Genomic DNA, 16,997 nt, shown 5'->3' with positions numbered 1-16,997 from the left:
ACCCAATTGACGGAAGTAAACAGTCCCCCTATATCTGGCAACGAAGGCTATACAAAATACATTGCTTGCTGAAAAAGAAGGAAGTAAAGGAAGAACCAGAGAGAGCAAAATGGAGGCACCGAAGACGATCGAGCACCAAATCGGAGGAATCCAGAACGATGCCCTTCGGTTCGGACTTCACGGCGTCAAGAGCGACCTCGTCGGCGCTCACCCTCTCGAATCTGCTTTGGAATCGGTATTTTCCCTCTCTCTCTTTCTCTCTCTCTCTCTCTCTCTCTCTCTCTCTCTCTCTTGCTTTCTTATGTCTCTTGATTTGCGTTGCTGTTTGTTTGGAATTGAAGATGTGTGATTAAATTTTGTTGATTTGGGTTAATTTACTTGTTGGGTTTTAGGCGAAGGTAACTCAGGAGCAGATAAATAGGAAAATCTTGGGGTACACTTATGGAAGTGCGTTTCCACTGAAGATGGATCTTGAAAGGCAAATCCTTTCTCGGTATGCGATTCTTTTGTTTTTGTCGAATTCTGACTTGTGTTTGTGAATTGTTGTAATGGGTTCCTCTTATTTTATATGATTGAGTGGAAGTATACATGTGTTGCTATGTTGAAAAGTTAGGGTTTTTTTCTTTTGTTGTATTTGTATATACGCCGCCTTTTTATGCGAAACCCTGTTACGTATTTTGTTTGGAATCGTTGTGGGATTGTTGTTTATGTATCGTAAGGGTTTTTCAGTATGAAACTTTTGCATTAGAGCTTTGTTGGTGGTTCTGTCTGTGTAGGTGTTAATCTCTTTGTACAGTTTGTGCTCTTAGGTTGTGTCCAGTTTGGGTCGTTATCTCTCACTCATTGATGAAAAAACTGATTCAATTAGGAATAAGATGATGGAAATTTGTGTTCTTATGTTCTTTCGTATCTTCTATATTGAGTTGATTATAACACCAGCTCCCTATCAATTTGAGGTGCTTTTATTTTTATCAAATATCCATACTGAGTATGAGTGTAAGAAAGAGCTTACAGAATCTTGTTTTGAAGTCCGATTTTCCTCTAAAGTCTGTATATTATTGGTGGATGTAATTGTATGTGATGGAGCTTAAAACACCAAATGTTTATTTGCTTTAGTTTGTATACACCAATGCATGCTAGTTTGGGTACTGCATAAATGTGTAAAATTGGAGTTAATTCCGAGTCACCATTTGTACTCTATTCTTTGAAACAACTGCAGATTCCAGAGGCCTGCTGGACCAATTCCTTCTTCAATGTTGGGTTTGGAGGCTATGACTGGAAGATTGGATGATTTTGGCTTTGAGGATTACCTGAATGGTAAGAAAATACTCTTCTTATACCTAGTAAATAATCTTGCTATCTGAAGCTTTAACTGTTCCTGGTTTTCTCTTTGAACTATTTGTTTGAACTCCTTCAATGTTTATGATCAATTGGAGCCTTATTAATTCCTCTTTGTAAATAGGTCACCAACCAGGGTCCTCTTGTTGCCTCGTTTAAACATCCGTAGTAAGCCCCATGAGTTAGAAACATGCAGCTTTTTTTGTTCTGATCAATTCGTTTTTAAGTAGTGTTGATGTCATTATGAGTTTGCGTTCTGTAATTTGATTTTTCTTTTAATTTCTATACATCTTCAAGATGCTAAATATAACAATTAGGGATCAGTAAGTAATGAGTTGAAACTTCTTCTTGAGTGGAAATATCACTTTTTGCTCTAAACTAGTGAAGTTTTATCCCCCTAGATGGCTTATGGTGTTTTAATTGCATGCTGATCCCTGAAATGCAGTTAGTATGCTTATATTTTGGAACTTGCATACTTATAGAAGCCGAAGCTTCTAAGAAGGTCAGTCGATCTTAGTAAAACCGAGGAAGTCCAGATTATCCAATTTTCCTTAAATCAATCACCTTTTCTTGAGTCATTCCCCAGAAAAGTCTGGTCTGCCTGGTTGGTTAGCTGTATTATGGAGCCGTTTTAGCGAGTGAAACGCATACTGATGTTTTTTTGTGTGTTTTGGTTTCTTGTATGTTTCATTGTGCTATTTGCAGACCCCCGGGAATCAGAAACCTTCCGGCCTGTGGACACACATCATGCAATGGAAGTTCGCCTTGGACTTTCAAAGGGTCCAGTCGCCCCAAGCTTTATGTGATCCTCGTAGACTTCCTTCCCAAAAGAAGAGGATTGTAACAATGCGGTTGTCATGCATGGGTTTATACTTCGATGCCAACGTTGTTTCTTAAAATTTGATTGTCTGTCGCACTGTGAGTAGAAAGGTCCAGGCATTGATGTTGTCGTGTTACATGTACTCTGTAGTAGTATTGGGTATCTTCTATCCAGTAACAGTTCCTCTATTTGGCACTTCAATTTATTTTTGAAAATTTAGCTCCCCTCTTTTATGTTGACTGTGGCCATGTGTGTTTCTATCAGAATCCTTATATATCTATTCCATTCACGTTGCTTCGGATTTTGATTACTAAATGTTGCTCATCAAAACATTCTTAAAACGATATAGTGATTTCCACTCCCATTTTATCCTTCTGCATTGCTCCCATTGGTGAATGGGTACAATATGAACGTCAGATTGCATGTGTACACTTTTTCGCTTGATACAAGTGCGATATTAGAGGAAGAAGAAAACAAACACATGATCTCAAATGCAAGGATGAACACTAGAGCTTTGGCTCATAAAAAGCATTTTGTGGAGAAGCACGTATCAAATGCTTCTTCAGAGAGAACTTTCAAACGTTTTTACAAAAATCATTTTGAATAAAAATTCAACGAGTTTACAGTAAAAACAATTTTAACAAAAACCGTCCCTATTCACGCAAGCTAGTCTTAAAAAGAGTCTTTTATATGAATGTCATTTGTGCAGGCCATACAAACTACAAAAGTCATTCTTAACTCTGCTTTTTTTATATCACAAGCGTTACAGTCCAGTGATCTAGACTTTTTTAGATGTGGATTATTTTGTTACTCACATAAGTAACAAAATTTGAAAAAGTAGAAGAATCTTTTTAGCATCTTGTGATGTCATCGTCAACGGCCCTGTGCATAATGCTCAATGGCAGAAGCCATCACAATTTTTGTTCCTACTTTCAAACGATAATGTAAAAAAAAAACGTCAAACAACAGTTACGCAAGGGAAATTTCCCACTTCTTTTTCACGCGCTCTGCATTTCTCTGCTCTTCCCGTCTTCTCCCTCCCCTCTCCGATCAAATCCAACGATCCAAACCCCCCAAACTTTTCTCTCCGCACCCTAAAACCCACTCTCCCCACCCCCCAAAACCCTCACTCCACACCCACAAATTCCCAAATGGACCCTCGCCGGCCTCCCCGCGCAGTCAGCGACCCCAAGGTCCGACAAGTCGGGTTCTTCGCCTCGCCCGACCCCATCGCCTCCTCCTCGCCTCCCGTCTCCAACTCCCCCTCCGGTAACTCCCTCTCTCCGGTAATGATCCCCCCGCCACGTCACTCCTCCGATACCAGCCGTCCGGTTCTTTTTCCTGCGGTTCCTGCCTCACCGGCCCGCCGAGAGTCTGTACTCGTCGAGAGTTACAACAACTCCTCTGAGCTCTTCCCCGCCTCGCCTCCTACTGCGTCGTCGTCGTATGGAATTGTGATGGGAAATGGTGAGTTCCTGAACGACGTCGTCATGTCGCCGGGTCGAACATTCAGAAGAGTAAGAGCAGCTGGGGGTTTGACAACGTCTTCTTCGTTTCCTAGTGGAGGGTTCGATCTGACGGCTGCCGTGAAGGCGAGTAGCGTCCCCGCGAGTGGGTTGATGACTGTCTCCGTGGTCAAGATGCCTTCTGGGATTTCTGGTAATTACTGATTGCTGTTCGATTACTTTGATTTGATTTGGGATTTTAATTTAGCTCAGGCATATTGTGATTGCTAAGCTTGAAGAAACAAAGATTGAAGCTTTTGCAGAGAAAGATGTTGATGCATCAACGGAAGTGCAAGGCGAGCGAGCTGGGAATTCGAAGCCACTTAAAGAGAAAACCACGAAAGCCGAAAGGCGGGCCCTTCAGGAAGCTCAACGAGCAGCTAAGGCTGCTGCCAAAGGTATGTTTTTCCAGCTTTTACTAATTCACAAGTGGTTTTTAATAGAAATGTAATTGTATTCAAAGAATTCGAATTTCGTATGTTGATTATGAATTTGTTCCTTGCGTTGTGTTATTAGCTGATGGAGGTAAAACACCTTCTGTTGCTGCTTCTGCTTCGGCAGCAGCAATTGTGAAGCCGCCTAAGGCCACGAAACTTGTGTCACAATCATCTATGGCGGTATCTGAGAAGAAGGGCGGTGGCGGAGGTGGTGGCAGTGAACGTCCGCCGGAGAAAGAGAGGAAGAAAGAAGTTCCTCATCCGCGAATGCAATATGATGATAAGAGTCGTGTGGAGAAGGCGAAAAGGCGGTCAGTGGTTAAGCAAACTGAGGCCAGGAACAGGGTTGAGTTGTTCAGGCATTTGCCTCAATACGAGCATGGAACTCAGCTTCCTGATCTCGAGTCCAAGTTTTTCCAACTTGACCCTGTGCATCCTGCTGTTTATAAGGTATTTAGATGATTACGTCAGCTCGTTATGGTTTGAGCCTTTCGCTTGATGATGTCGAGAGGTTAATGTGACTATAAAAGAGATTATGGTTCTATCTAATTGTAGCTTTTTGTACGAATGTCAGGTTGGGTTACAGTATTTATCAGGAGATATATCGGGTGGTAATGCTCGTTGTATTGCCATGCTTCTAGCACTTCAGGAGGCCATTAAAGACTATTCGACGCCACCAGAGAAAAACCTGAGTAGGGATTTGACAGCAAAAATAAGTAGTTACGTTTCATTTTTCAGTGAGTGCAGGCCACTTTCAATCACCATGGGGAATGCAATTCGGTTTCTGAAGAGCCGAATTGCCAAGTTACCTTTAACTATGTCCGAGTCAGAAGCAAAAGCATCTCTCCAGTCAGATATTGATCGGTTCATAGCCGAGAAGATTATACTTGCTGATAACGTGATAGTCAAGCATGCAGTTAGCAAAATCAGGGATGGTGATGTTCTTCTAACGTACGGGTCATCCTCTGCAGTTGAAATGTTGCTATTGCATGCCCATGAGCTTGGCAAACAGTTTCGCGTTGTGGTGGTAGACGCTCGTCCGAAGCTTGAAGGACAGCGTTTACTTCGTAGGTTGGTGGGAAAGGGCCTCAGCTGCACTTACACTCATATAAATGCTGCTTCCTATATCATGCATGAAGTTACTCGAGTGTTTCTAGGCGCTTCTTCAGTGCTGTCTAATGGAACAGTTTACTCAAGGGTTGGGACTGCTTGTGTTGCTATGGTAGCTCATGCATTCCGTGTACCTGTATTGGTATGTTGTGAGGCATATAAGTTTCATGAAAGGGTACAGCTTGATTCGATATGCTCTAACGAGCTCGGTATGCACTCGTGGCATAGAGCTTTGGTCATTCTGAAAAGTTTTTATAAGAAGTGCTTCCTTGGTTACTCAGGTAATTGTTCTTCTTGCAGGTGATCCAGATGTCATTTTAAAGGTTCCTGGGAGGGAGGAAGTCAATCCTTTGGATGGTCACGCGAATTGTGAAAATCTTCAACCGCTGAATCTGATGTTCGTAAAGTGTTTATTATTCTGTTGTGTTGTGCACTAAACGCGATTCTCAGCTTTAATCTCCCCATAGTAACCGTGCACTCCTGTTTTAATTTGTCATTGGCAGTTATGATGCACTGCCATCAGATTACATTTCAATGATAATCACGGATTATGGCATGGTAAGTCCTTTTCTTCTTGTTGCAACAAATTCTGAACTTGCAAGTCATCACGACGACTCATGGCTCATGAGATTACTTCTGTTCATTCTCATTAGGAAAAAGACTGATGACGCGTATGTTTTTGTGCTTCTGTTAGGTTCCGCCCACAAGCGTGCCCGTCATTGTGCGCGAATACAGAAGAGAACACTCGTGGATGTGATCATTTTAAACTCCCCTCTCGGAAATGGTCTTATGGTTCGCGAGTTTTCTTCAAAATTATATGTGCATGCTGAAATCTGTGGATTCGGAGTTAGCAGCCTTTAGCAAACAAGAAGACCAGAGCCAGAAGTTCCTCCTTTTTTTTTGTTAGCCTTTGATCTCACTCACTCTTGTCTGTGTCCGTCTGTGGATTGAGTCATTGAGACACAAGTTTCGGCTTTTTCGTGGCCATAGATTGAGACAGAAGTCAGATGTTTCAATTTTATGTTACACAAGAAGTTGTGGTATTGGTCTGTTTTAATGACCGGGCTCTGCATGTGGTCCAATATACTGGCCAATGGAGAGTTGAGTTTCACCAATGCGTCACATGTTCGAAACTCTGTCATCTTCTAAATTATTGTATTAGTTTTGAACTCTCCTTCTCACCTTAATAATTATAACAACAACAACAACAAAGCCTTTTCCCACTAAGTGGGATCGGCTAATTTTATACAAAGCTATATGAGTAGGAAGAGAATCAAGCAGAGGACCTCAGGCGTAAATATGAAAGCTCTTGTAACACTTCTGTTACAAGTCTCTTGCCATTGATTACAGTTTACATCTGAAGAACTCAACTGGATGATTATACAATTTTCTTCTTTTACAAATCCAGATCATTATTTAAAAACGAAAGCGCAACGTCCCAAACCAACGAAGATTTTGAGTCGTGTCTGAAATTGCCACCCTATTATCCTAAATAGAACCTCCAAATGCCATATCATGCCACCAATAAACCAAGACATGAATACTCATAACCAAAAAGGGAGACCAAGTCAATAAGGCTTCCTGCTTTACGAGGGTGAGGGGAGGAACTTATATCGCACACAACCTTACCCTTGCTTTGCAAAGAACCAATAATGATAACCATTTTGCAAAAATAAATAAACAAATAACAGATGAGAAAGGAAGAAACAAAGGAGTTGTTACTTTAATACACTCATCTTTTGACAGTAACAAAATCTTGTAATCCATATATTAGGGTAAAATTCTGCCCTCTTTGTGAACTAAAGTCAGTACAGTTGAGCAGCTTGTGATTACTCTATTGGTCCTCTGAGAACATCACCTCTATTATCATTCATCGGAGTAATAACGGCAAGGATAACAAAACCTCCCAGAACAATGACCAATATTCCGAGAGAGTTCACGAGCAAAGCCTCGGTCGAATAGCGTGAGATTACTTGGTGGGTTTGGAGGAAGGTGACTTTTTCTAAAATACCAGTAGTTACTGTAACAACAGCAAGGGCGTAAGTATATACACCGAAAAATACATGCCATGGCAGCAAGTTAGCTCTGCTGTGTTTCGAGCCTCCTGGGAACCAATACGTTACAAATCCAGCAGCCCACTGGGAAAAAGAAAACCTCGGTGAAAACTGGCTAAAAAAAAGTAGTACAAGCTATCTTCTCAGGCAAAGAAAAACAGTAACTATAAAGGTACCTGGAGGGTGAAGAGGAATAGGCAAGCTAGACCCAACCAGGAATGCAGACTGTAGAAGTTGTCAATGCCCTTATCGTTGTGGAACTTCAAAGCAGCCCATACGCCGATGATGCTTACGCAAAAGGCAAGGAATTGTAGTGTAAGATGAACTAGTTTTTTCAAGTTTTTTGTTCCTGAAACTGTCTTGTATGCTAGCATGGCTGCATCGTAGAAACATGGGATGGTTCAAATTCATTGCAATTTTTGGTAAACATACAGGTAGTCGATAACTTCACAGATTCCATAGAATCCCCTATAGAATTATTTCACATTTTAAAGCAAAGGAAATAAAACCACCTGTAATTGAAACACAAGACGAACAAAAAATATACTTATTGCTCTCTCACAACTCTGCGAAAGGGAGGAAAAAGAAAAGTATCCGTGTACATCGAAAATCCATCAAGAACATTTTAAACATACGATACGATTATATTTCCACAAACACATCAAACTCATCATTATCATCCTTGGCATGCTCTAGGAACTCATTGTATTGGGACACAATCACCCAAGGTAAACACAATAACTTTAAGGCAAGATTACAGAGAGAGAGAGAGAGAGAGAGAGAGAGAGAGAGAGAGACGCATCATTGAGAAATCCGTAACTAGATGCCGGACCAAGTGCCCTAAGAACAGAAACTTTACCTTCTCCATTGAGCAGTATCAACCCAATCACCATTAATACTGGATGCACCTACAAGACACACAACAAACATATAAATTTGAGAGAGAGAGAGAGAGAGAGAGCAATGGGAATGCACCAAATGCTTAATTTACAAAGAGAAATTTCTCCTAGATCAAACAACCAGGAAATTGGCCAAAGAAGCATCAATTTCCAGCTCAAGATGATAGTGAACTATAAAAATTTAATAGAATGAGCTTTCTTTGATCGGGACGATATCATAATCTAATCCAAACTACGAGAATGAAGATTCGAACTTGAGTGGAGCGGGGATCACACGGAACTAGCTTAAGATATAAGCAAAGAAGAGAAACATAGTATTGCATAAATTGACAACTATTAAGCTTTAAAACAAATTACATGATAAACCCAGTACCCAGGACAAGTCAACTAAGCAAACCCATCAGCCATTAAACAAAATTCGAAATTAATTTCCCAACAGATTAATATAAAAAAATTATGAAAAATCAAGATTAGAACTTTAAGAAGAAGAGAATGAGAGAAAATGAGGATTTGGGCAGAGACGTGCATTGAAAATAAGACTTTTGTCATCGGAGATGAGAGCCAATCCACCGCGGAAATGAACGTTCCACGTGAGCACCAGAGTCGCCACTATCACTCCTATAACCCTCACTGCACTCAAGATCGGGAACCGGACGACCGGAACCGCCGCCATTTCTTCTTCTTCTTCCTTTAGCTCTTAAGTTTTTCAGGGATGGAGAATTTAGGGTTTTGACAGGGAAAGAAGGGGGATTTATTTTGGGGATTTCGATTTTTGGATCTGTTTCCTGCGCGGACCGACGAAGGTGGTGGCGGTCGAATGACCTTCAGGCTTTCTTTCAACTGAGATATGACACGTCAGCTTTAGTTCACGTAGGACCATTCTTCTTTATTGAATTTTTTGGCATGTTGACCATACTGGAACCGGATCCCCTCCGGACTCAAAGGAATTGAGCCCAATGATCAATTGATCCGGACCATTGAAATTTTATCCAACAGCTACAATTATCATAATTTTTAGAAGGGCCCTTTATTTGTAGCCGTTGGATCAAATTTCAATGGCCCGGATCATTTAATAAGTGGGCTCAGTTCCTTTGGGTCCATAAGGGATCCGATTCTGACCATACTGCTCTCCTACTATGTGTATTCATTTTGTTATGGCATTTTAGTTAAAATAGTGTCTGAGATTTACATAATTTCTCACTTTTATCCCTAAGACTTGAAATCGATAGAAGTGGTCGCTGAATTTGTCCACCTCAATCATTTTTTTGTACTTTTGTGAAAAACTTCCGTACAACAACAACAACAACAACAAAGCCTTTTCCCACTAAGTGGGGTCAGCTATATGAATCCTAGAACGCCATTGCGCTCGGTTTTGTGTCATGTCCTCCGTTAGATCCAAGTACTCTAAGTCTTTTCTTAGGGTCTATTCCAAAGTTTTCCTAGGTCTTCCTCTACCCCTGCGGCCTCGAACCTCTGTTCCGTAGTCACATCTTCGAACCGGAGCGTCAGTAGGCCTTCTTTGCACATGTCCAAACCACCGTAACCGATTTTCTCTCATATTTCCTTCAACTTCGGCTACTTCTACTTTACCTCGGATATCCTCATTCACAATCTTATCCTTTCTCGTGTGCCCACACATCCCACGAAGCATCCTTATCTCCGCTACACCCATTTTGTATACGTGTTGATGCTTCACCGCCCAATATTCTGTGCCATACAACATCGCTGGCCTTATTGTCGTCCTATAAAATTTTCCCTTGAGCTTCAGTGACCTACGACGGTCACACAACACGCCGGATGCACTATTACACTTCATCCATCCAGCTTGTATTCTATGGTTGAGATCTCCATCTAATTCTCCGTTCTCTTGCAAGATAGATCCTAGATAGCGAGAACGGTCGCTTTTTGTGATCTTCGCTAGATTGCTCCGGTCATTAGTGTGGATAAGTATATAAATGGATAGAGATAGGAAAGCAAACACCAGATGTACGTGGTTCACCCATATTGGCTACGTCCACGAAATAGAGGAGTTTTCATTAATTGTGAAGGGTTTACACAAGTACATAGGTTCAAGCTCTCTTTTAGTGAGTACAAGTGAATGATTTAATACAAATGCCATTAGAAAATATTGTGGGAGAATGATCTTGTAATCACGAAACTTCTAAGTTCCGGAGTGTGGTATCGTCTTGACTTGCCTTATCTGTCTCGTAGGTAGATGTGGCATCTTCTCTGGAAGTACTCTTCCTCCATCCAGGGGTGATATCTTTAACTGGTGGAGATGCACAAGGTAATGTATCAATTTCACTTGAAGCTTACTTGTAGTTTCAGGCTTGGTCAAGCGCGATACAAACCATGTAGTAGAAGTCCTCCAAGTCGCCGAGCTAGGGGATCTGCTGAAAGAGGTGACAGACAAGGTAAGCAATCAGAGCTCCAAGCAATCAGTCCCAGATCAGAACTTTGATTTCGAGTTCCGGCTGATTGTTCACATTCTCCCTATCTTGCAAGCAGCATGAAGGATAAAGAGAAGAAAAATGAGAAGATATGATATGGGATACTTTTGCTTTTGAAGAAGTAACTTTCCACAGGCTTATTCTTGAACTGGGCTGGAGGGTTTTCTGGTTTCCTCCAGAGTATAAGGCCGACTGAAGAATTTGAAGGTCAAAACAAGCCCATCAAATCTATAGTACGTTCGACCCTGCTGATATGGGATACTTTTGCTTTTGACAGAGTAGTGGATGTATCGGCACGTGTGCTGTTACGCTTGTCTCCACATGCTTCCTTGTATCCTTCTCACTTGCCCTATATGTTCCTCAGGCAGATGCGGTATCTTCCCTGGAAGCATAAGATGTTGAAGATGAGTACTCGAGAGCAATGCCAGGTAAGTAATCAAGTAAGCGGTTCCTGACTGGAAGCTTGATTCCAAGTGTTGACTGATTGCTCTCTTTCTCCTTGTCTTGCAGGTAAGAACAAGGCCAAAGGAAAAGACAGGGAAAAAACATGATATGGGATACTCTTGCTTTTAACCCTGATGATATGAGATATTCTTGCTCTAGTATAGCTTGTTTGCAGAGGTATTATCGGGGGGAAAGAAAGCTGAATATTTCGAAAGGCTTTTTTGGGAGTGCCCTCTCAGATATGAGGAAGGGTTGAGCATTTTTGCAGGTCTGCCTGTTTGTTGGGGATGGAGGTCAACATATATAGGAGTCTCCCTAACAACAAGTAGTAATGTTATTCCTTTACCCTGCTTGGTCATAACACGGTAGTGGGAGCTGTCAGCTTCACATGTTTTAACTCTGTCAGAGCACTTTGAAAAAGTGGTCTGTGGTATCTGGAAAGCTGATGTTGCGTGTAAAGATTACAGACAAGCTTTATCCAAGGAGATCCGGCTCTTGAAGTTGGGAAAGTGGTGCCTCTTCGGTTTTCGAACAAGCAATCCTGTCGGAGATCTGGCTCTCGATATTCGGAGAACGATGCCTTTTCGATTTTTGAGAAAGCAATCCTGCTAGGGGTCTGGCTCTTGAGATTCGGAGAGCGGTGTCTCTTCGATTTTTGAGAAAGTAATCATGTTGGGAGTCTGGCTTTCGAGATTCGGAGGGCGGTGCCTCTTCGATTTTGGAGCAAGCAATCTTGTTGGGAGTGTTTTCTCGAATGTGAGAAAAGGTTGGGCATGTTTGCTAGTCTATCTTGCCACGAAGCACAGGTTGACTTATCCAGCAGTGGTACTGTTCATTTACCCTTGTGGGTAATAATATGGTAGCTAGACCTTCAAAATTTATGTGTCTAAACTTTGTTAGTGCTGTTTCTTTGCTATTCTTTTACCCTTCTTGGTCAGAGCGGTGTAGTGGGAGCTGCAAGCTTCACGTGTCTCAACTTTGTCAGAGAACTTTGGCAAAGTTATCTGTGGTACCCATGAGCTAATGTTGCGTGTGGGAAGTAGGTGATTGAACAGTAAGATTCATGTGCTTTCTACTTCACCAGAAATCTTCGACATAATGCCCATAATTTCCGCAAAGCTGACAGGTGCTGACAAGGCTGGAAAAGTAGGTGCCTCTTCGATTTCTGAGATCGGCCCTCGTGGTCTCTGAGCAGCCCAGCTTTTGAGAAAGCAAGCACCTCTTCGATTTCTGAGATCGGCCTTCGTGGTCTTTGAGCAGCCCAACTTTTGAGAAAGCAAACGTCTCGTGGTCTCTGAGCAGCCTAGCTTTTGAGAAAGCAAACGCCTCTTCGATTTCTGAAGCTCCGTCGAGTGCAGATTTTTATAGAGGCTGGCATTAAGTTCCAAAGCACACTTGAATCTCCACCAATAGAAGCTCTATTCTTGCACTTCTAAGATCTTGATTTGTCCGACCTCTTCTCTCTTCAACACCTTTGAAAATGTCTGGCCCCTCCGACCGTCGTTTTGACTTGAACCTTGTTGAAGAGGCAGCCACGCCTTCTCGAGACAACATATGGCGCCCATCCTTCGTCTCCCCTACTGGTCCTCTTACCGTTGGGGATTCTGTGATGAAGAATGATATGACCGCTGCGGTAGTGGCCAGGAACCTTCTCACTCCAAAAGATAACAGACTACTTTCCAAACGGTCTGATGAGTTGGCTGTTAAGGATTCTCTGGCTCTTAGTGTTCAGTGTGCAGGTTCTGTGTCTAACATGGCCCAACGCCTATTTGCTCGAACCCGCCAAGTTGAATCATTGGTGGCTGAAGTGATGAGTCTCAAACAGGAGATTAGAGGGCTCAAACATGAGAATAAACAGTTGCACCGGCTCGCACATGACTATGCTACAAACATGAAGAGGAAGCTTGACCAGATGAAGGAATCTGATGGTCAGGTTTTACTTGATCATCAGAGATTTGTGGGTTTGTTCCAAAGGCATTTATTGCCTTCGTCTTCTGAGGCTGTACCGCGTAATGAAGCTCCAAATGATCAACCTCTGCTGCCTCCTCCTTCTAGGGTTCTGTCCAGTACTGAGGCTCCAAATGATCCCCCTCCAGTGCCTGCTCTTTCTGGGGCTCTACCGACTGCTGAGACTTCTCCTAAGCAACCTTTGTGAAGGCTCCCTCTTGTTTGTTTATTTTGACTCATGTATATGTACATATTTGTGACTTATCGGGGATATCAATAAATAGCTTTCCTTCATTTCAACGTATTGTGTTAAATACACCAAAGCCTTCTTCGCTAAGTTCTCTGAATTTTCTTTTGTTGAAGCTTGTATGTTGAAGCTTTGTGAGTGGAGCATGTAGGTTGAGGTAGTATTCCCTTAATTTTCCGAGTGAGGAAAACTTCTCGGTTGGAGACTTGGAAAATCCAAGTCACTGAGTGGGATCGGCTATATGAATCTTTGAACGCCATTGTGCTCGGTCCTGTGTCATGTCCTCCGTTAGATCCAAGTACTCTAAGTCTTTTCTTAGGGTCTCTTCCAAAGTTTTCCTAGGTCTTCCTCTACCCCTTCGACCCTGAACCTCTGTCCCATAGTCGCATCTTCTAATCGGAGCGTCAGTAGGCCTTCTTTGCACATGTCCAAACCACCGTAACCGATTTTCTCTCATCTTTCCTTCAATTTCGGCTACTCCTACTTTACCCCAGATATCCTCATTCCTAATCTTATCCTTTCTTGTGTGCCCACACATCCAATGAAGCATCCTCATCTCCGCTACACCCATTTTGTGTACGTGTTGATGCTTCACCGCCCAACATTCTGTGCCATACAGCATCGCCGGCCTTATTGTCGTCCTATAAAATTTTCCCTTGAGCTTCAGTGGCATACGGCGGTCACACAACACGCCGGATGCACTCTTCCACTTCATCCATCCAGTTTGTATTCTATGGTTGAGATCTCCATCTAATTCTCCGTTCTTTTGCAAGATAGATCCTAGGTAACGAAAACGATCGCTCTTTGGTATTTCTTGATCTCTGATCCTCACCCCTAACTCGTTTTGGTTTCATTTGCACTGAACTTGCACTCCATATATTCTGTCTTTGATCGGCTTAGGCGAAGACCTTTAGATTCCAACACTTCTCTCCAAAGGTTAAGCTTTGCATTTACCCCTTCCTGAGTTTCATCTATCAACACTATATCGTCTGCGAAAAGCATACACTAAGGAATATCATCTTGAATATGTCCTGTTAACTCATCCATTACCAAGGCAAAAAGGTAAGGACTTAAGGATGAGCCTTGATGTAATCCTACAGTTATGGGAAAGCTTTCGGTTTGTCCTTCATGAGTTCTTACGGCAGTCTTTGCTCCTTCATACATATCCTTTATAGCTTGGATATATGCTACTCGTACTCCTTTCTTCTCTAAAATCCTCCAAAGAATGTCTCTTGGGACCCTATCATACGCTTTTTCCAAATCTATAAAGACCATGTGTAAATCCTTTTTCCCATCTCTATATCTTTCCATCAATCTTCGTAAGAGATAGATTACCTCCATGGTTGAGCGCCTTGGCATGAACCCGAATTGGTTGTCTGAAACCCGTGTCTCTTGCCTTAATCTATGCTCAATGACTCTCTCCCAGAGCTTCATTGTATGACTCATTAGCTTAATACCCCTATAGTTCATGCAATTTTGTACGTCGCCCTTATTCTTGTAGATAGGCACCAAAGTGCTCGTTCGCCACTCATTTGGCATCTTCTTCGTTTTCAAAATCCTATTGAAAAGGTCAGTAAGCCATGTTATACCTGTCTCTCCCAAAACTTTCCACACTTCGATTGGTATATCGTCTGGGCCTACTGCTTTTCTATGCTTCATCTTCTTCAAAGCTACAACCACTTCTTCCTTCCGGATTCGACGATAAAAAGAGTAGTTTCTACACTCTTCTGAGTTACTCAACTCCCCTAAAGAAGCACTCATTTCATGTCCTTCATTGAAAAGATTATGAAAATAACCTTTCCATCTATCTTTAACCGCGTTCTCTGTAGCAAGAACCTTTCCATCCTCATCCTTGATGCACCTCACTTGGTTTAGGTCCCTTGTCTTCTTTTCCCTTGCTCTAGCTAGTTTATAGATATCCAACTCTCCTTCTTTGGTATCTAGTCGCTTATACATATTGTCATAAGCCGCTAACTTAGCTTCTCTCACAGCTTTCTTCGCCTCTTTCTTCGCTTTTCTATACCTTTCACCATTTTCATCGGTCCTATCCTTGTATAAGGCTTTACAACATTCCTCACATTGATAAGTTCTTGTCCTATTACAATCTTGATTGCCATGATTCTATCTCCTACCCTCTTGACATCTACAACATCTTGTGTCAAGGTCTTGTCCACGATGATGCCAACACCGTTTCTCGTTCTATTTGTGCCTGAGTACCAAAGTTTAAACCTTGAGTTTTCTAGATCCTTTGCCTTAAGACCAACCCACTTAGTTTCTTGTAGGCACATAATATTTATCCTTCTCCTCACCATAACTTCCACTACTTCCATAGATTTTCCCGTTAAGGTTCCTATATTCCATGTTCCTAAACGCATTCTACTCTCCTGAACTCTACCCTTCTGTCCTAGCTTCTTCACCCTCCCCCGTCCAATGGAATCAAAGTACTTCTTTTGTGTGTCCCGTGTAAAGTTGATAGGTGCATATGCTCCCAAACAACTTTGAGTGGAGTCGTTCGAAAAGAAGTTTTTTATGGCCCCCTTGCTCATTTAACACTGCATCTGAGTGCCTATGGAGATACAACTACCCTTGCTCACTTATCACTGTGCTCGGGCCACACAGCGCGCCACTTACGGGTGACGCCCTAGCTTTAGCGCGATTTCGTTCTGAATTCATTTTCATAAAGATTCGACGTAACTGTGGAGTGCCGGCTGTCGACTACCTGACGCCCTCCCCCTCCTCCTTTACCCGGGCTTGGGACCGGCAATGTAAGATAAACTTACATAGGCGGAGTTATGTGAAAAACTTCCGTTAAAAGAAAAAAAAAATATCAAAATACCCCGATTTGATAAACAACGAGCCGAAATAATTTGACAAAATTTCAGGATATTCTTTGTCATTTTTATTTTTATTTAACTAAATTTTTTCACGAATTATAGACTAAGATTATTGTTCGGGAGCTTCTAGTCACAACCAACGTTTATATCTTAACGCCAGTGTTTTAGAAGGCTCGCCTCAGGGCTCGCCTAAGCGTCCTCTAAGGTTGGTCGTCAATGCTCCCGCCACTTTGTTTTGAGGGAATGGATGGAAGGCTTCGCCATAGACACCGAGGCGACGGAGGCGCACCTCAAGGCATCCAGGCACCTTGTTTGTCTTTTTTTTTTTTATTAAAAAAAATCACAATTTTAAAGGTTAGGGTTTCTGCGATTTTTATTTTTTGATTTTTTTGTATTTTATTTTTTTATATAGTTTGTGTGTGATGATCTTACTGGCGAATACTTAATATTGGATAGAGCAGCTCCAGCGTGTGCTGGAGCCCGAGGGACAGGCCTGGGAACAATGGCAGAGAGCCCGAGCAAGTAAGCCCAGCGTGTGCTAGCGATGGAGCCCAAGCAGGGCCAAGGGAGAGGCCCGACATAAGTTGCCAGCCCGAGAGCCCGAAGGCAACGTGACGTAAGGTTGCCGTCGCCCAGACGTCAGCCACTTTTTTATTGCCGGAAAATGGCCTGCAAGGGCTGGGTTTCTTTGCCGGATTCTGGAAATGGGGAAAAACAGTATGCATGCATGTCAAACCTTAGTAATTTCCAACTAATTTTCACATGCAAAGAGGCATGTAAGTACATGGAATGGATTCAAACTGAGGAAGAGCTCCAGAACCCACAAACTTGCCGGAGTTTGCTTCGAGGAGGTGACCAAAAACTAGGCAAGGTTTCAGAGAAATTGCAGGGGGTTAAACCTCTGGTTTCGAA

General features: G+C 42.3%; 3 protein-coding genes across 4 annotated transcripts; 2 read left to right on the top strand and 1 right to left on the bottom strand.

The window, feature by feature from the left end:
- On the top strand, window positions 1-2,397 carry LOC103404700 (cyclin-B1-2-like). The gene is made up of 4 exons (XM_008343635.4): window positions 1-235; window positions 393-493; window positions 1,220-1,317; window positions 2,044-2,397. The coding sequence occupies exons 1-4, from the start codon at window positions 110-112 to the stop codon at window positions 2,142-2,144; spliced, it is 426 nt and encodes a 141-aa protein (XP_008341857.1). The 5' UTR covers window positions 1-109; the 3' UTR covers window positions 2,145-2,397.
- A 683-nt stretch (window positions 2,398-3,080) lies between these two features.
- Window positions 3,081-6,379, top strand: LOC103404701 (uncharacterized). 2 transcript variants are annotated; one of them, XM_008343637.4, is made up of 7 exons: window positions 3,081-3,817; window positions 3,918-4,061; window positions 4,180-4,550; window positions 4,675-5,419; window positions 5,511-5,607; window positions 5,714-5,768; window positions 5,905-6,379. In XM_008343637.4, exons 1-7 carry the CDS (start codon window positions 3,310-3,312, stop codon window positions 5,965-5,967), a joined length of 1,983 nt encoding a protein of 660 aa, XP_008341859.1. In that variant the 5' UTR covers window positions 3,081-3,309; the 3' UTR covers window positions 5,968-6,379. The 2 variants fall into 2 exon arrangements, with proteins under 2 accessions (XP_008341859.1, XP_008341860.1); XM_008343638.4 differs by having other exon boundaries at window positions 3,082-3,817; window positions 3,927-4,061.
- Window positions 6,380-6,909: 530 nt separating this feature from the next.
- Window positions 6,910-9,024, bottom strand: LOC103404702 (transmembrane ascorbate ferrireductase 2-like). Its single transcript, XM_008343639.4, has 4 exons — window positions 8,690-9,024; window positions 8,124-8,172; window positions 7,441-7,640; window positions 6,910-7,348 (listed from the first exon to the last, which is right to left on the bottom strand). The coding sequence occupies exons 1-4, from the start codon at window positions 8,834-8,836 to the stop codon at window positions 7,040-7,042; spliced, it is 705 nt and encodes a 234-aa protein (XP_008341861.1). The 5' UTR covers window positions 8,837-9,024; the 3' UTR covers window positions 6,910-7,039.
- Window positions 9,025-16,997: the final 7,973 nt, after the last annotated feature.

The sequence above is a fragment of the Malus domestica genome, chromosome 17, assembly GCF_042453785.1.
Source record: "Malus domestica chromosome 17, GDT2T_hap1".
Taxonomy (NCBI): Eukaryota; Viridiplantae; Streptophyta; class Magnoliopsida; order Rosales; family Rosaceae; genus Malus; species Malus domestica.
The sequence above is the reverse complement of the archived record's forward strand: the minus strand, read 5'-3'. Positions and strand labels throughout refer to the sequence as shown.